The following is an 18,250-nucleotide window of genomic DNA, read 5'->3' on the forward strand; positions in this document are numbered from 1 at the left end:
TTTCGTTCTTTTACCTAAGGGGCCCCGGGGTTTGCTGGGACCAAAAGGACCTCAGGGACCTCCTGGACCTCCTGTGAGTTTTATACCCGGCACTGATTCTGTTCTACATTTACACACGACCAAGACTAATATAAAACCCTGTTTAATTTAACTTCAGCACCGGAATGAAACGTGGAGTGTCTACAGCAGTAAAAACTAAACCCAGTGTTTATATTATTTTAGAATATGTATGTAGTTCAGTTTAATTCAGTTCATTTCAGTTCTAAGTGAATGCATTTAATAGAAAGCTTCAGACGATATTGATGTTACTGTGTGATGCAGATTTTTTGATGTCCCTTTGGTACTTTAACCTGTATGTGCTGAACGTGTGCATCTCATACTCTGTAGGGTGTCACTGGAATGGATGGCCACCCTGGACCCAAAGGAAACATTGTAAGTGATACTTTTACTATGTGTATGAATAGTATCAAAACATTAACCACCAGCTACAACAAAATCTACCAATGAACTAGTTTTTTTAGTGATGTTTTCCCATAAATCTGTAACCTGGCTTCCTCTCTCTCTCTCTCTCTCTCTCTCTCTCTCTCTCTCTCTCTCTCTCTCTCTCTCTCTCCCTCACAAACACACAGTAGTGCATATCATATTATAAGCTGTGCTTAGGTCCATTTGAGCAGACCACCATTGCAATTTTACCATGCCAGTTCAATTTCGGTGGTGCCTGGCTCTAATTAGAGAGTACCTGGCAGAAGCTCTTGGAAATATTCCAACGAGGTAGAGATGTGGAGGATCAACATTTTTTCCCACATTCTTGGCCAACACAATTGATTGCCAGTAACCTGAGAAGGAAGTTGTTGTCTGTTTGTGGCTTGGAGCGTGTGTGTGTGTGTGTGTGTGTGTGTGTGTGTGTGTGTGTGTGTGTGTGTGTCTGTGTGTGTGTGTGTGTGTGTGTGTGTGTGTGTGTGTGTGTGTGTGTACATTGAAGTGGGGCCCAAAAAATTGGGTTTCCTACCAAAGTGGAGCTCTTTCAACGCCTGTTTGAGGCTCAAGATGGGAATTTAGGGCTGAGGTTACAATAAACCGCTAATAATACAGGATTTTCTGCTGAACAGCTTCTAATTTATATCTGTTTAGAGCAACTGTTCACTTTTAATGGACCATGTGGAGCAACAAAATTGCACTTTATTTTATTTTCCCCGAATAAACAGACCAGTCAGTCTTAATATTAACTGTAATTGTAAGTTATTGTGAATTATTTCAGGGACCTCAAGGAGAGCCAGGACCTCCTGGACAGCAAGGCAATCCAGGTGCACAGGTCAGTGATAAACAGGCTGACATCAGATTTTACTCCCAACCATCAAATGCAGTGTTTTAATCCTCTGGTTCCTCCACAGGGACTTGCAGGCCCTCAAGGAGCCATAGGACCTCCAGGAGAGAAGGTGAGTGATTACATGACTGCTGAATACTAATATGTGAAGCACGACACTCCTGCATTTCCACAGAAGAGATACTGTTAGTTTGATAAAATGTTAATAAACAAAGCAACTCCTATGAGTGCACAAAATGGACTCATTTGTTTGCATGAGCTGAAAGCAAGGTTGATGTGCTTTTCAGTTTCAAATGCTTATCACACTAGTATGCAAATGCACCCCCTCCTTTAATGCAGGCCCAAATAAAAATGCTTAGTAGACAGAACAGACAGATTTTAATCCTGATACATTTTAATCCAATCTCTAAAGCACATTTACCAGCTTGATGTGATGATTTATTATTGAACTGTTTGACTGTGAGACAGAAAAATGTAGGCATTACCTCTCACCCTATGAATGAAACATTAGAAGACTTCAGTATTTGAGGATAAGAAATGGAATGAAGAAACTAAACCATATCGTTAATCAGATGATGTTGGTTCTAAAGCAGAAAAAGTAGCTGACTTTGTAGCTGAAGTGATGGGCACCAGAAACGCTGTAGCCTGTTATCTGTCCTAGATCCTCAGAAATGTTTATTCTGTAGGCCTTAATTGGCCATGGCAGCTGCTTTTACAAAAGCTTTAATAGGATTGATTAATCTTTTCTTCTTTTTTTCATCTAGGGTCCTACAGGAAAGCCAGGCTTGCCAGGAATGCCAGGAGCTGATGGTCCACCCGTGAGTTTATAGTATTCACAGCACCACACAGGCAGTGAGATGCGAATATAGATCCTCTCATTGTATGATCTGTATATGATGCGACACGTCCACGTGCAGGCAAATAAGCTGTAAACATGCTCTCTTCTGTCCATGCACAGACAGCACAGATTACACCTGTGCGAGCGACAGATGTGTCTTGGAAGGCACCAGGTGGCAAACTGTGAAGTCTTAATAACTGCACACACACGCGCACACACACACACAAGACGGTGTCAAAACAAGAGTGATTTGGTGCAAGAGAGAAAAGAGCGATGCAGAGAGCCAACGTCATGCCATAGCTTTCTGAATTAGAAATATCTCTCCACCACTTATACATTCAGCCTTTTTATTCATCCATTCGTAGCCTCTTCCATCAGATGCAATATTCTCTCTCTTAATGTCTCTGTTCACCTCATTTTCGGCCCCTCTCATATCTGTTTCCCACAAAAGAAAACGTTTTGCGAAGCTCCTTTGTGTCATGAAAATGCAATCAATTTCCTGCTGGGCTGTTTTTTGTTAGAAAATAGTGACATAATTTCTGCAGACTGTGTGTGTGCACATGCTTGTATGGTAGACGGCCAATGTATTGTGCAGCGTGGTTTGTTAAGAGACCAGTAATAGCCTAGTGCCTCTACTGTAATACTGTGCATTAAGCATAAAAATCCAAGATGACATTGAACTGTAAAGATTCCCATTCAGATTTTCCACTTTGATGCATCCTGCAGAAGTTTTATAACCTAATCCCTCTGTTATAGTGGCTGTTATACTACTTGTAGAGGTAATTATCCTTTAATGAGAAGCAATAATATTTGCCTTCATACTGTAATTCACAGGGTCACCCTGGAAAGGAGGGGCCTCCTGGAGAGAAAGGACACATGGTACGCTTTATTCCTTTGCTGGTTTCTGTTTTGTTTGGCTGTAGCGTCTTTTCCTCTTCGTTTTCTTTTCGCGTCGTCCCTATTCAGCCACATTTGCATGAAACATTTTGCATTAATGTTCTGTAGATAAAACTCGTGCTTTAGTGCATGTGTGTACTGCAACTGTGTGACGCACTCTCATCAAATATGTATCCCACCAGGGCCCCGCTGGCCCTCAAGGACCCATTGGTTATCCTGGGCCCCGAGGCGTGAAGGTGAGTTTATTATCACCCACGAAGAAATGCATGTGTATATTATGTATAATTATGTGTATAATTGTTCATCCTTTGCAGGCTACAGCTTATATAGGCTAATAGTCAGCCGTTATCTCATTAAGGGCTTTTGTTACAAAGACATATACAGTAAAGTATCAGTTATGATGAAGACTGCAATGTCATCTCCCAGAATGTGGTGCTCAGGTTAATCCCGGGGGCTGATCACAGCTCAAGGTGCACCGCTCTGCTCTTGTTTGGTTTCATTAGCCGCTGATAAAACCGAGACAAACGAAATCCCATTAAATAATTCTTGGCAAGGGAGTGTGACTGATCCAATCATTAAAGCTTCCACTGGGGGACGAGGGGATCACACAAGTGACTTCCAGCTCGCACTGGCCCCATTATTGCATGGCTGAGGTTTCTGGAACGATGAAAAAGCTGAGAAAAGGAGGTTTTACAGTATAGGAACAATCATTTAAATGCAGTAAACGCATTGCAGGATGAACTCTACAACACACTTGATTGACACACTGAAATAAAACTGTGACAGTCACCTACGTACATGAGACAAAGACTTCCCAGCCTCAACTCTGTGGTATCCACCCTGCTAGTGAACATGCTGGGGATTCATTCAACCTCCTTTCTCTAATCTGCGTTTCATCGTTTTTGTAACGTCTGCCTGTTCTTGCATTACAGGGCGCTGATGGCGTGCGAGGGCTCAAAGGAACCAAGGGTGAAAAGGTACGAGGAAGAGGCTGTGTGAACAGAACAGAGCCTTGAACTTATGAGAAATTGCAGCAATTGTATGAATTATACGAACAATAATGGTGATGAGGATGATGATGATCATGATGATGACTGTGGCGCCGAAATCTTTCATACTTATGATAATCACAATGAAATGCTGCAAAATTCATCTGAGTTTTGCTGGAAAAGAGCGATCAGTGGTTTCTATGGCAACAGGAAATCTTGCCAAGTCTTCACATCTGTGTGTGTTTGTATCTACTGTATATGTGTGTGTGTGTGTGTGTGTGTGTGTGTGTGTGTGTGTGTGTGTGTGTGTGTGTGTGTGTGTGTGTGTGTGTGTGTGTGTGTGTGTGTAAAAGCACAACATCTGTATTATCCAATTATTACTTCTTCATTACATTTTCACCTCTCTTCTCTATTGCCAGGGAGAAGACGGCTTCCCTGGCTTCAAGGGAGACATGGGTATCAAGGGCGACAGGGTGAGGCATCTTTGTTTATATTTTGCACAACAGTATGTGTCAATCAAATCTCCAGTGCAGGAGGCAACATTCAAATGACAACTGTCGTTTCTGCATCCAAACACGTCTTTGGGGCTAAGATTTGCTGTGGGTGACCTTTGCCCAATCGCTCTTGTTACATTTGTGCCTTATGGCCTGAGCCTCTGTGACTTCTGAGGAATTGTGGGTAATAAGCAAGCATAAGGTGTTTCTCCAATTGCCAGCAGTTAGTGTGAGCAGTAAGTGCTTCCATTTCCTTTTTTATCCACTCTGCCACTTTCCAGGGAGACTTAACCTTGGCCAGTCCAGGAGACGAGCACGAGTTAGACAGGTGTACCCAGCTTCCTCTTCTAAACAGCTTTAGGGATTTTCACTGTCAAGTCGTAGGAAAGAAAACACCTTTTACAGTGAGAAACATAACTTGCACTAGTCTTACTTCAAACATTAAACCCCCGCTCCCTGACTGGGCTGTCTTTAGCCAAGCTCAGGAAGGAAAAAGAAATCAATGACACTTTAAACCCCTTCTAACCCAAGAGAGAGCCATGGGGCTCCAGCATGTTTTCCTCTGGAGATGTAGCACATCTAGATGAAAGCAAAGATTTGAGGAGACTCTGGAGAAGACGCACATGGACTAGAATCTTAATGAGTCATTTTTAAGCACGCTTGTGAAATGTGTGAGTTCTCAATTTAAAGTGTTCTTTTTGATGAGCTTGCAAGTGTGAGTCAAATACAGTTTGCTTGATGCCGTTTTATGTATACTGGGTGTCAGTGTGTGTGTGTGTGTGTGTGTGTGTGTGTGTGTGTGTGTGTGTGTGTGTGTGTGCGCCCTCGCTTGTGCACGTTGGCACCCTTTAACTAGATACCTTTCACACACCACTGGGTCTTCGCAGCAGCAAACGGCTGCGTGAGCGACTTTGTACATTTAATGCATCTTTCTAGGAGAACAGTCTTGCAGAGAGAGGCTTTAACAGGACCTGTAACTGCTTTTAAGAGCAGAGGGTGACGACAAATAGACTGTACGCTCTTTAAACGTCTTCACATTGACTCCAGTTAACAAAGACTTGAAGCCACAATAAATTAACCAAATTACCCAGTAGAGCACCAGTGATTTTTAAAATTTTACTAAACGCTTTTGATGATGTTGTCTTTTACAGTTCCGGAGCCAACTGTGTCATTCTCAACCGTAATTGTGTAATTTGTATTTGTGCATTCCAGGGGGAGCTTGGACCAGCGGGACCCAGAGGTGAAGATGGTCCAGAGGGTCCAAAGGGGCGTTCAGGACTTCCAGGAGATGCTGGACCTCTTGGGCCAAATGGTGAAAAGGTACCGTAACCTTCTTTTCTACTCTAGCGCTTTCCAATGATATCTCGCGCCTAAAGCATATCAAATGTTTGCTGATATGCTTTGGACAACATTTCAAACTGTGACAGAATAAAAGCACATTTTGTTTATTTTGTATCATCTGCCATGTGTCATCTAAAATGATGGATCAGAATGGGCCCAACAAGGAAAATACTTTCTACGATCGTTTTGTTCTGAACAGAAAACAATTTTTCACTGCTGCTGCTGTTGAACCAGCTGGCAGTATGAAATGGATTCAGTTGTTAACATTCTTTATTGGCAAATTCAACAGTGGTTGCTGAAAACGGATTAAAAAGAGCTTAATTGTTCCAGAGGATGCAGCCCTTTAATCACTAGATTTAAAAATAGGCTTGAACAGATGTTGAGCATAATTGAGACTGTGCTAACAAACTCATTCCCATTTTGATCTGGCAAGTTATTATTCATCTACTAGCACAAAAAGTTCCAGTGAAAGCTGGTTGTGTTGCACAGTAACCATGATGCATGCACCAACGTCTCTGCCTTCTGACACGTTTTAATAAGTGATGATGTGTTTAGCAAGTGTCTGGGCATAGAGTAAGACCACGGCTGTTATAATAAATGCATTCACAGCTGCACAAACACGCTGTTATATCATGCCTTCCAGTTCGATTGGTAGTATTCTGTTAAGACATTACAGTGGGAAGCATTTTTTCTTTTTGCATTTCTGATGTTTCATCCACCAATTAATATACCTCAGCATCTGATGTTTGTATCATTTGTCTGAGGGGCTAATTTGCATTTGCTTATTACAGGGTAAACTTGGAGTTCCTGGATTGCCAGGATACCCAGGAAGACAAGGACCAAAGGTAAGTGCATACATGCAATTGACTGGTTTGAGCGCAGTGTAGCTGTAAATCCCGGCAGTGTGTGACACCATTTGGCCAAAATCACACTTACTGTCTCTGTTTGAAACAGAATGGATAAAAGGGACATGTTCACGTGAAAGCTGCTTTGCTGAACTTTTCACAGCTCATTCGTTAGCCTCCCTGAAGCTGCAGCTTGACAACTGGACATGGTTGAAGCTCCCTGATCAAAGGATGGGGATTTGAATCCGCCCTTTGGTGTCAACACACTCCCTGATATAGGTGTAACTGTGAAAAACAGCGTTTGTTTACAGTGCACCCAATTTCCCATTGCATTTAATAGGAGAAGGCATGAGTTTTAAGGGTTGTCTCTCAAATGCATCATGAATTCATTTTGTCACACACAGGGATCTCAGGGCTTCCAAGGTTTCCCTGGTGCCAACGGAGAGAAGGGAACTCGGGTATGTGAGATAGACATTCTCCTCATACATAGAAGGCATGGATCAATACAGGTGCAGCCCCGGAGACAGGCTCCTTTCCCAGCTCTGGATTTATCAACCTAGAGGAAGTTGGCTGCTCTTAAAATGACGATTTTTACCAAGGACACAAAGACTATTGCATTCCTTTTCCATTACCACTTACACAACTCATTTTTAAAACACCCACAGCACTGTTTATCACTTCTGTGGTGGTTGAGCAATGCTTCATTTTCTTTGTTTAAAGGATGGGTCATTAGCTTTCCTGCAGGAGTAATGGTTTGTCACCGAGTGTGGAGCACGGCACATAAAGCTTTTCATCTTCACAAAACATTTGCCAAGTTTATGAGACCAAGCTTGCAGACACAAGACTATAATAGGGCTATTAACATAGTTTCACAGCACTTCTTTGAAACTTGAAAGCCACACAAAAGATGTAATTGTTTTACTCGTCAAAGCTGAATGGAGCCTGTGTAATAGTAATATTGCTGTAAAACAATTTTATTGTGCCGTATTGTTCATTACAAGTGTTCTATTGTGTGGTAGTAATAAGTTGAATGCGAGTAGTCGCAAATATTGATGGTAATTTTCAAACAGGTGATGCCTAATTAATGACAAATGGTTTTCTCAGAGCTCATCAGTGTGCTAGTTACGCTTAACTCTGCTCCTAATTGTTAATGTGTGCTGGCATTATGTAGTTATTTTCCTAGCGGCTGCAGCCTCTTAATGGTGCAGGTGCTACTCAGTTGTTCATTGCGCCTGTTCTTTGTGTCCACAGGGAACAGCAGGAAAGCCCGGCCCACGTGGACAGAGAGGACCAACGGTTAGTCTTACTCAGCAAACTTGTTCTTATACCCAGATGGCGTGTTTGGCACCTGAGTGAATGTGTAGCCTCAGTCTGCTTGAGGGGATTCCTATCTGTGACTATAACTCTTTAGGTCACAAATAGCACTTGGTATTTTTTATAGTTTTTTCAATCCTGTTGTCTTTTCTCAAAGGGACCCCGAGGAGAAAGAGGACCAAGAGGACCAACAGGCAAAGCTGGACCAAAGGTGCGTTAAATGTTTTGCTTCCACTGTCTTGACTTCAATTGGGCACAAGTTTATCATTTACGCATTCTTATTTCATCTCTGCAGGGCAACTCAGGAAATGACGGCCCCCCAGGACCTCCCGGTGAAAGGGTATGTACCACCACACCAGTATCTATTTCAGCATATCTTCAGTTTTTACAAAACACAACTGATCATTGATCAGCAATTGTTTCTTGTTGTGGTTTCAGGGTTTGCCAGGGCCTCAGGGACCAACAGGCTTCCCAGGACCAAAGGGCCCACCTGTAAGCCCAGCCTCATACACCACAAACAGGGCTCTCTGTGTCAAATGCCATTGTTACAGTATTGTCTTTGCATTGTAAAACACTCTAGGTATATTCAAGTATATGTGTATTTCTCAGGGACCTTCAGGAAAAGATGGATTGCCTGGACATCCTGGACAGAGAGGAGAAACTGTAAGTAATGGATTACTCATTTGTTTGTCTGTTTTCTCTTAAATCATTATGACACTTCTGCTTTTCCTTCTGCAATACACAGGGATTCCAAGGCAAGACCGGCCCCCCTGGACCTCCAGGAGTGGTCGGACCTCAGGTGAGTCTCAGCCACTGATCAGCTTCCATTCAGTGATGACTATACTTGCTATGCTATTGATCTGGTTAAAGAGACTTATTGCTCATAAATAAACCTGACGTGCAAACATTACATATTCACACAAGTATTTATCCTAACCTTTAGGCTAGCAGTGGGATGCGCAGCAGGAATGCTACCGGAACACTTTCTCAGCATTTTGTTTGTCTTACAAAACTAAAATAATTTCATGTTAGTAATGGGCTCTTCATCCATTATGCATGAACATTTAACAGACTTTTCCTCCAAGCTACTCTAATGCAAGCTGAGAACACTGATTATAATGGAGCTGTATGTGGCCTTAATGACTAGTAAGCCTCCCACACAGCAAATGCTCAGCTCTTCAATGCCACATTTTGTAATAGATGGAGAAATAGTTTTTTGTATTTAAACTGCTGAATTTGCTCACAGTGTTCCTTCTGCCTTCCAGACTTAAGACTTTTCTTCACACCGCCTCTGCAACTGTCTTTCTTCTGTAGTGTCTATAATTTTGTTTTTGTTTTGTGTGTTATTTTATAGGGACCAACTGGTGAGACTGGACCAATGGGAGATCGTGGCCACCCTGGGCCCCCAGGACCACCTGGTGAGCAGGGTCTGCCTGGAGCAGCAGGAAAGGAAGGCGCCAAGGTAAAATGTGAAGCTGCACCATATATCCATTTTGCTTCTGAAATGATGTCAGCACAAAAAAACTGACCTTTGTTTTACTTTACATGCACAGCTTTTGTTAGAAATAATTTGAAGCCACAAATCAACATTGCAATTGAAGAATGTCATTGTGCTTTGACCTGTAGGGTGACCCTGGTCCTGCTGGCCCAGCAGGTAAGGATGGACCTCCTGGGCCAAGGGGGTTTCCTGGTGAGAGAGGTCTTCCTGGATCGTTGGTAAGTAATATCTTCTGCTCAGTACAAAAGCTCCACACAATTTCAATAGCTCACACCTTTTGTATTGCATAATAGTTTGGGGTGATTAAATCACTGAAAGATTGGTGAAGCTCAGGAATCACAGATACCAGATCCCTGAGTAGGCTTTACAAGAGGAACAGTGTGTTCTAAAATATATATATTTTTTATTTTAACTTGAAGTCATGTCCTAATAGTTATGCAATCTACATTTTACCAGACTCTACACAGAAACAGCTTTTTGTGCAACTTGAAGATGCAGAATCCACTGTTTTTCTCTAACATAACGGATGCTTGCATTACTTTTGGTACATAACTGTTCTCACCGTCTGTGCTCTGTCTCCACTTTGGGGACTAGGGGAGGCTTTCCATCTCATGCTGAGCCTGTTTGAAGTAGGAAGTCCAGTCTAGGGCAGGATGTGTGCTTCCCCAACAGATGTGTTTGTTTTCTGAGGCTTTCAATTTTTTTTATTCTGCAGGGGGCTCATGGTCTGAAAGGGAATGAAGGTCCTCATGGCCCACCTGGCCCTGCTGTGAGTACAATTTACTGCATCCACATGCTCTGTTTGTAACTGTCCTTGTCTAACTCTGTTCTCATCTGCAATGATTTGTCTCTGGTTCTGGGAATTGTCTTCATAGTAAAGTTTTAACGCTCAATTGTTTTAGGCTCTTACATAATCCAGTGTAATTATATGCACAGTCTGGTACTTACATAAATGAGGTCCACCCTGTTTAGTAGGAAATTTAATGATTTAAATGTAAAACTGCACAAAAACATAATCATCAAAATCATTCTGATAAAGTAATATAATGTAATAAAATAATGCTGTCCGGTTGTGCTTTAGGGTTCTCCCGGAGAGCGTGGACCTGCTGGCCCAGCTGGACCTACAGGTCTTCCTGGACGCCCTGGCCCTCAGGGACCTCCTGGCCCTGCTGGAGAGAAAGGTGGACCGGTAAGGACATTATATTTCTCCAGAAATTTTGAATTTTAAGGATTAAGACTGGCTGACAGTATGGTGTTATGCAATGAAAACAAAGGGAGAGAAAGGACCTCAAGGCCCAGCTGGAAGAGATGGTATTCAGGGACCAGTGGGTCTCCCAGGACCTGGAGGACCTCCTGGACCACCTGGAGAGGATGGAGACAAAGTGAGTAGCTTTGGAGATAATGAAATTTAATATCACTGCTTTAAAGCATTTTTAGCACTTTGCAATGCAGACACATAAACACAAATAAATACAAAACAGTTAGCACCTTGAAGAGGCTCAACTTTACAGTGTAAGATCTGAGCCAGATGTCTTCTTGTGTCTCTCCCTGTGACCTTAACCGCTCTGAGGGGAATTTGTCTGACAGAGTTTGTATTGATTAACAGATCTTTAAAAGGTGAGCCTGTCTTGTTGCTGCTCTGTTCCCTTCTCTACAAACAGACAGAGGAGAAGGAGGGTTTTTGTGGCAGTGACAGAATGTGCAGAAGTGACCCTTTAGTATTCTGAAGCAGAAGCAACTCCTCATCCCCTCTAAAACATTTGCAGGAAGATCAGCAATGGAGATACTCAGAGGATAATCTTTTATCCTTTGAAGAATGCCTTGGTTCTTAACAGGCCTTACATTGGTCCCTGTGGTGCAGACGGATGCAGAGAATACAGAGGGTATTTGCCATACAGGAAAATTAGATCTCTACAAGCTAATGTTTACACACATTCAGGCACGTTCTCATTGTAATTCCTGTCTGTAGGGAATGGACAGCTCTAAGGCTTTTATCTAAAAGACTAATACTACCTCACAAAAAGCATTGTGTGGCTAAAACCCAAAAGTAAATGACTTTGGCCTTTCTGGTTATAGACATTATTTCTTCAAACGCCCACAGCATGTGGAGGCTTTGATAAAATGGTAGCAAGGTTCCTTATTTTAGAAATTCTGGCACAGATACTTTGACTTTGAGATGGGAATAATTATCTGTTCTGTTTTGGCTGCTGGTACCACCAGTGACTCAACCATCATAATCACTCCCCCCACCCCCCCACCCCAAACTATTTGTCATCATTGCTCAGAGAAGCAATGATGTAATTGAGCTAGAGTCTATTAATGGCTTTCTGAGTGGACACTAAATTGAGCGAACATTTTAGAACATGAGATCATATGTTGGTTAATGTGAAGCAATTGATCTCACTCGTGTACTAGTTTGAATTCATAATCTGTTGTTTCATTCAGGGTGAAATTGGAGAGCCTGGCCAAAAAGGAAGCAAGGGTGACAAAGGAGAACATGTAAGCAATTTATTATTAACTTTATTTATGAAGCATTCTTGAGAATATACAATTATTGACTCTTATTTTTATGTGCAGGGTCCACCTGGTCCCACTGGCCCCCAAGGGCCTGTTGGAGCTCCCGGTCCTGCTGTAAGTGCCCAGCTTGGATTATGCATTTAGATCCTTCATTGCATCATCTTCGATTAATATTAGTTCACCAGTGCCTTCAATGTTTTCTCCTTCTCTGACTTTGACAGGGTGCAGATGGTGAGCCTGGACCCAGAGGTCAGCAGGGTCTGTTTGGACAGAAGGGAGATGAAGGATCGAGAGGGTTCCCTGGACCTCCGGGCCCAGTTGGGCTGCAGGTGCGTAATAGGATAAATAATATTCAAACTCTTGGCAAATACTGAAACCTCGAGACCATACCATTAATTAATCTGCACACTTTTCAGGGCTTACCAGGTCCACCTGGTGAAAAAGGTGAAACTGGAGACGTTGGTCAAATGGTAAGAGCTTACAGGAGAATCGATATGTTACAGCACATAAACAATGCAAATACTGTATTAATTAATCAATTAATTTCATTTCAGGCAGCATGCAGGTGAACTCTAATCACACTGTCTGTCTTTCCTCCCCTCTTTGTAGGGTCCACCTGGTCCTCCTGGACCCAGAGGCCCCTCAGGACCCCCTGGCGCTGACGGCCCTCAGGGACCTCCTGGTGGCATTGGAAACCCTGGTGCTGTTGGAGAAAAGGTAAGTTAGTGAAATTATGCACAGAGATCCTGATTTGGTTGTAATCGTACCTCTTTGTGGAAAATAAACTAAATGCATGGTTTTCCTGCAAAGAAGAAAACATTTTACTGTACAGCAAGCCTGTGACCTAACAATATACTATACATCAGTAAATACCGAAACTATTTTGTTTACCTACTGTATGGCCCAGTCTAGCCTGTGTGTGTTTTGGTACTCTTTGAGAAACCCTCTTTTCTTGGATTGAAACTGTCCTTGATGATGACAGGAGCCTTTGAGGTACTGTACCTCTGGAAGGGTTGCAAACATGCTAGATCTCACGATGTGGCTTCTTAGAAAAAAATGTTTTTTTACAAAAAGGTTTCACATATGTAAGTCATCTGTTTTCTCAGTTCACTGTTCTTATAACGCCCATAATTGGGCATCCATTAATATCATACATAACCATTTATATGAGCCATGATCATCTACTGCAGAGGGATAGTTGGATGGAAATTGAATGAACAGGCTGTTGTCTTTCTCCTTTCTGTCCATAGAGATGCTGTGATTTGTTTTATCTAGTTCAGCGAATACATCCACAGTTTGCTGCTTTATAATATTTATCCGTTACAAATGCAGTACAGTATGTTGTCTAATCACACTTCAGCTGATCTGGTGTTTTACTAGCCCTGGGAGCTGGAAAGCATCTGAGGCTGTTTCTGTAAGCGCATCCTTCATGTAACACTGATGAGCAGCTGTCGTTCACGTTTGATTTCTCTGTTCTTTGCAGATTTTAGAAGAAACCTTTTGATACAACAAAAGAACACCCTTAATAACAACGGCTCAGTCATGCTCTTAAAGAGGCTTATCAGCTGCTTGAAGCGGATTTTTTGACAGTAACAAAATGCATTTAGGAAGACAGCCATGTGTTAATTTGTTGTATTTGGTAAAGCTTATAAGACAAGACCTTTTGTTCATGCCAGAAAGAATCTAGATTTGTTCGTCAACGGCTCTGCAAAGCTGCGTCCTTTCAATTATCTCCCAGGCATGACATGGGGTAATGTTTTACACCCACACCCAAACAGGTGTGGCAGGGTACATCTGCAGTAAACCTCAGCAGGGAGGACAGTAGGCTTTTATGACAGTGAGTAATGGTAGTGTCCAGTGTATAGGTGAGTCAACAGGGCAACTATCCAATAAGGCAAGAGGAAGAGAACAAGATATATAGGCAGAGACCAGAGAGAACATTCAGGTCAGCGCCATCCTTGCCTTAGTCACCCAACCTGCCTGCACTTGATGGATTGAAATATCTTGTGTCATCTTTTTCAAGTCCCATTTGGGTGACAAGGGCACATCGACAGTGCAAGCAGCTGTAAAGGATAGGACTCTAGAACCCAATTGGATCAACCTATCATTTTTCTCTTCTCATCCCCCTTTTTCTCTGTTATCAGGGAGATGCTGGTGAAACAGGAGAGCCAGGTCTCCAGGGAGAAGTTGGTCCACCGGTGAGTAGCCTGATTATCTCTTCTCCAATTTCACATGACAAATAGAGAAATGAATCATTCATGGTTATCTACAATAGCCACAAGGTACAGTTGTATATAGATAGAATAATAATAATGTTTTAAATATTTGTAATTATAGTTTTTATTTTATACTTTTCATTAAAATGATGTAAGTGATGCACAGACTGAATAGCATTTTAAATTTGTTTTATGAGGTGCATTGAATGTGTGCTGTATAATGAATGTAAAATAATAGTCTAACATTTCCCTTTTTACCAGCATTTCTGCGTTGATATTGCTACTGTAATTCACTGCATATGATTTCAGGGTTCAAGGGGAGAACGTGGTGAGAAAGGAGAGGCCGGACCAGCTGGTGCAGCTGGACCTCCAGGCCCCAAGGGTCCCCCTGGAGATGATGGTCCCAAAGGCAGTCCAGTAAGAATTACCTCTCTCTAAATGTTTGCCTCATACTGTAGGCTGTGATTATGATGTGAAATAAGTTTCTTTGATTTTTTTTCATTTACAAAACATCTTTTATTGATTTTAGGGTCCAAGTGGTTTCCCTGGTGACCCCGGTCCACCTGGAGAGCCTGGTCCTGCTGTACGTATGGCATATACATCATTAGCTAAATTGTTTGTGATTAATGAAATGCTGCAGGATTAAAGTTCTGTTCTCTTCCTTTGCAGGGTATGGATGGTCCAGCTGGTGACAAGGGAGATGATGGAGAGGCTGGCCAGCCTGTAAGTGCTGTGTGCTCATTGTGTTTCCTGAAAAATTAAGAATGGCATCTTAATTCTAAAATGGTTAATTTTCATTCTTTGAAACTAGGGTTCACCTGGGCCGACTGGAGAGTCTGGCCCCTCTGGGCCACCAGGAAAGAGAGTGAGTAGTTTACTGTGCTCTTTGTTCCTTGTCCTTGAAAATGTTAAGAATGTCAAAAACCTATGTAGTTCTTTTTGTTCCAAAACATTCATCTCTGTCATCTATTTTTACCTTATCTATTTTTAAACAGGGTCCCCCTGGAGCAACAGGACCTGAGGGAAGACAAGGAGAGAAAGGAGCTAAGGTAACACATTCAAAATGTTTGCTTCATTTGCACAGAAAAAAAGAAGAACAAGCAAAGCACAGATAACATTGTGTATGTGACGTTTCTGTGTAAAGGGAGAGCCTGGTTTGGAAGGTCCCCAAGGAAAGACAGGTCCTGTAGGCCCTCAAGGATCACCTGGCAAACCTGGGTCTGAAGGCCTCAGGGGTATCCCAGGCCCAGTTGTAAGTACAATGTTTTGTAGCTTTACCCCAAATCCCTCACATCCAGAACTACCAGAACATGCAGGAACACTGATATTTAAAGAAAACTGTGTCCTATTTTTAATCATACAGTAAGCTAAAAAAATGTATACCTGGTATTTCTGTGCAGGGAGAGCAAGGTCTGCCTGGTTCTCCAGGCCCAGATGGACCTCCTGGCCCCATGGTGAGTTGAAGTACCTTCTTTGGCTTGACCTTACTCTATCTGATGTAATGTGTTCAACTAAGGACACATTGATCTGTTATTTCCTCTGTAATGTGACATTGTTGCTGCAGGGCCCGCCTGGTTTACCCGGTTTGAAAGGAGATTCTGGTGTGAAAGGAGAAAAGGTGAGCCGATTCAACACCTGCTCAACTGATTTAATAAAGGATGAATAATGGACATATTTACTAACAGACACACTCGGTTTATTGTTTGCCTCCAGGCATGAAATCATTATCCTGGTAGTTATGATGTGTCAGATTTATCATTCGATCAGTGTTTGAGATGGAGTGTTACTTTATTTTGTTAACATGTTTTTTTAATGTTTTTTATGCTGTTTTGTACCCTTAGGGTCATCCAGGTCTCATTGGTCTTATCGGACCCCCTGGTGAACAGGGAGAAAAAGGTGACAGAGGTCTACCTGGTCCTCCAGGATCTTCTGGTCCTAAAGGGGACAATGTAAGTATATAATATATAATATATAATAATATCAGAAAGTGAAATCAGCAGTAGCAAGAATCAACCCACGTATTAATAATAATTAAATCTGATTTTTTATTAGGGTATTGCTGGTCCTGCAGGTCCACTTGGTCCCATTGGTCCTCCTGGATTACCTGTAAGACTGTGCTAATCTTCCTTGCTGTCTCATAAAATATAATATAAATAGCTCAAGCGCATGCACTATCTGAGGAAACAGTCATTAACTGGCTTTTTTTTGTTTTTAGGGTCCTCCTGGTCCCAAAGGTGCTAAAGGGTCATCGGTAAGTGCTGAGAAACAATAACATGACAATTTGTCAAGGCTCTCACAAAATACTAATCATGTATTAATCATGTAATAATCATGTATTTAATTTGTTCTGCTTAGGGTCAAACTGGACCAAAGGGAGAGTCAGGTACACCTGGACCACCTGGCCCTCCTGTAAGGACTAATATTTTGAATTAAATTAATCATTTTACATGTTGCTTTCTGTTTTCTATACATTTACATATTCTGATTGAATGTCTAACCCGTTATCTCTCTCTCACAGGGCCCTCCTGGCGATGTTATCCACCCACTCCCCATTCGAGCTCCCATTAAGGGCAGAGCGCGTAGGAACATTGATGCTAGCCAGGTGCTGGAAGAATCGCCTGCGGATGCCAACTACAAGGACTATGACGATGGCATGGAGGAAATCTTTGGCTCTCTCAACTCCCTTAAACTGGAGATTGAGCAGATGAAGCACCCACTGGGTACACAGAGTAACCCTGCTCGTACCTGCAAGGACCTGCAGCTCTGCCACCCAGATTTCCCTGATGGTTTGTATTACATGATATTACATGTAATTACATGTAACTTTTTTTACTGGAGATTGGTGACTGCATGATAGGATACCAAATACAGAGCGATGGAAAATCACAGTATGCTATTCTGTAAATTGTGTCTTCATCTCTCCAGGTGAGTACTGGATTGATCCAAACCAGGGCTGCTCTCGGGACTCCTTCAAGGTTTACTGCAACTTCACAGCAGGTGGAGAGAGCTGCATCTACCCAGATAAGAAGTCTGAAGGGGTGAGTGTGCCTTCCACACATACAAACACACAGTAAGCTTAAAGATGCAGAAAAAACATAAATCATGATTAATTCTATGCAAAAACATACTGTAGGCATATGCATTGGTAATTATGTTGCACCCACTCATATAATTAGCAGAAATTACCTGGTGTGTTACAAAGATGCTAAAGGAATGATTCAAGAATTTAGCTCTGACAGCTGGTGACTGTGGGATGAAACCGCCCTCATTTAAACACACCCATTCACTCTAATTCCTCCGTACCCTATTGTCTTAGCACAATTTTAGATAGAATGCCATGAGGACTTCATCAGCTGTTAAAGCCTTTGGCAGGTGTCAGACACGTCGAGAGGAGTTTTGCTTCATTATGCATGAGCGCGAGGAGCGGAGGAGAGTAGCGGAGTGGCGAAACACTGGGAACACTGTCTCCGACGAGTCAAGGGGTTGTGTAATAGCACAGTGCTACAGGCATTTTAATGATCCCACTCACCGAGCCTCAGAGGAGCAGGAGTTTGCCTAAGCTCGGAATAATGAAGCCGACTTTTTAAAGTGCGCCAGTGATGGGCTGCTCTCATTTGTGTCGAGGGTGAAAGAGAAAAGGATGGACTGCTCGTCTTTGCACTGAGACCAGAAACACTCCCACAGGCGTCCAGATTGGCACAGTTATTATAAAGGCGCATAGTTGTACTGTCCACGTATTGAACAGAGTCGTGCATCCACAAACCCAAACATGTTTTTATGGATCTTGGAGAAAAGTCATCACACAGGGGGATACACTCTTTGTAGCTCAGTCATGGGAGTTGAAGGTCACCTTTAGGACAGCATGGGTTTAATGTATGCCATCTCCTGGTGATAAGTAATCTCCGGCCCATCACTCATTAAAACATTAAGCTATTGATGAGCGCACCGTACAAAACCCTCCCCTGTAATTATGGAGA

General features: G+C 42.4%; 1 protein-coding gene across 4 annotated transcripts in view; it reads left to right on the top strand.

Annotated features, from left to right (window-relative positions):
• col5a1 (procollagen, type V, alpha 1) overlaps positions 1 to 18,250 on the top strand; it is a 54,507-nt gene that overhangs the window by 31,494 nt on the left and 4,763 nt on the right. For all 4 annotated transcript variants that reach the window (XM_055513259.1, XM_029168646.3, XM_055513260.1 and 1 more), the window contains 43 exons: positions 20 to 73; positions 388 to 432; positions 1,259 to 1,312; positions 1,392 to 1,436; positions 2,089 to 2,142; positions 2,997 to 3,041; positions 3,242 to 3,295; positions 3,992 to 4,036; positions 4,468 to 4,521; positions 5,755 to 5,862; positions 6,675 to 6,728; positions 7,133 to 7,186; positions 7,980 to 8,024; positions 8,200 to 8,253; positions 8,338 to 8,382; positions 8,481 to 8,534; positions 8,652 to 8,705; positions 8,788 to 8,841; positions 9,397 to 9,504; positions 9,669 to 9,758; positions 10,256 to 10,309; positions 10,622 to 10,729; positions 10,815 to 10,922; positions 11,986 to 12,039; positions 12,118 to 12,171; positions 12,279 to 12,386; positions 12,474 to 12,527; positions 12,667 to 12,774; positions 14,202 to 14,255; positions 14,583 to 14,690; positions 14,803 to 14,856; positions 14,943 to 14,996; positions 15,085 to 15,138; positions 15,269 to 15,322; positions 15,418 to 15,525; positions 15,674 to 15,727; positions 15,838 to 15,891; positions 16,115 to 16,222; positions 16,326 to 16,379; positions 16,489 to 16,524; positions 16,629 to 16,682; positions 16,792 to 17,059; positions 17,199 to 17,311. In XM_055513259.1, coding sequence (XP_055369234.1) covers positions 20 to 73; positions 388 to 432; positions 1,259 to 1,312; positions 1,392 to 1,436; positions 2,089 to 2,142; positions 2,997 to 3,041; positions 3,242 to 3,295; positions 3,992 to 4,036; positions 4,468 to 4,521; positions 5,755 to 5,862; positions 6,675 to 6,728; positions 7,133 to 7,186; positions 7,980 to 8,024; positions 8,200 to 8,253; positions 8,338 to 8,382; positions 8,481 to 8,534; positions 8,652 to 8,705; positions 8,788 to 8,841; positions 9,397 to 9,504; positions 9,669 to 9,758; positions 10,256 to 10,309; positions 10,622 to 10,729; positions 10,815 to 10,922; positions 11,986 to 12,039; positions 12,118 to 12,171; positions 12,279 to 12,386; positions 12,474 to 12,527; positions 12,667 to 12,774; positions 14,202 to 14,255; positions 14,583 to 14,690; positions 14,803 to 14,856; positions 14,943 to 14,996; positions 15,085 to 15,138; positions 15,269 to 15,322; positions 15,418 to 15,525; positions 15,674 to 15,727; positions 15,838 to 15,891; positions 16,115 to 16,222; positions 16,326 to 16,379; positions 16,489 to 16,524; positions 16,629 to 16,682; positions 16,792 to 17,059; positions 17,199 to 17,311 — 3,045 coding nt within the window. The remainder of the gene's footprint in view (positions 1 to 19; positions 74 to 387; positions 433 to 1,258; positions 1,313 to 1,391; positions 1,437 to 2,088; positions 2,143 to 2,996; positions 3,042 to 3,241; positions 3,296 to 3,991; positions 4,037 to 4,467; positions 4,522 to 5,754; positions 5,863 to 6,674; positions 6,729 to 7,132; positions 7,187 to 7,979; positions 8,025 to 8,199; positions 8,254 to 8,337; positions 8,383 to 8,480; positions 8,535 to 8,651; positions 8,706 to 8,787; positions 8,842 to 9,396; positions 9,505 to 9,668; positions 9,759 to 10,255; positions 10,310 to 10,621; positions 10,730 to 10,814; positions 10,923 to 11,985; positions 12,040 to 12,117; positions 12,172 to 12,278; positions 12,387 to 12,473; positions 12,528 to 12,666; positions 12,775 to 14,201; positions 14,256 to 14,582; positions 14,691 to 14,802; positions 14,857 to 14,942; positions 14,997 to 15,084; positions 15,139 to 15,268; positions 15,323 to 15,417; positions 15,526 to 15,673; positions 15,728 to 15,837; positions 15,892 to 16,114; positions 16,223 to 16,325; positions 16,380 to 16,488; positions 16,525 to 16,628; positions 16,683 to 16,791; positions 17,060 to 17,198; positions 17,312 to 18,250) is intronic.

Source organism: Betta splendens, chromosome 12 (genome assembly GCF_900634795.4).
Source record: "Betta splendens chromosome 12, fBetSpl5.4, whole genome shotgun sequence".
NCBI lineage: Eukaryota > Metazoa > Chordata > Actinopteri > Anabantiformes > Osphronemidae > Betta > Betta splendens.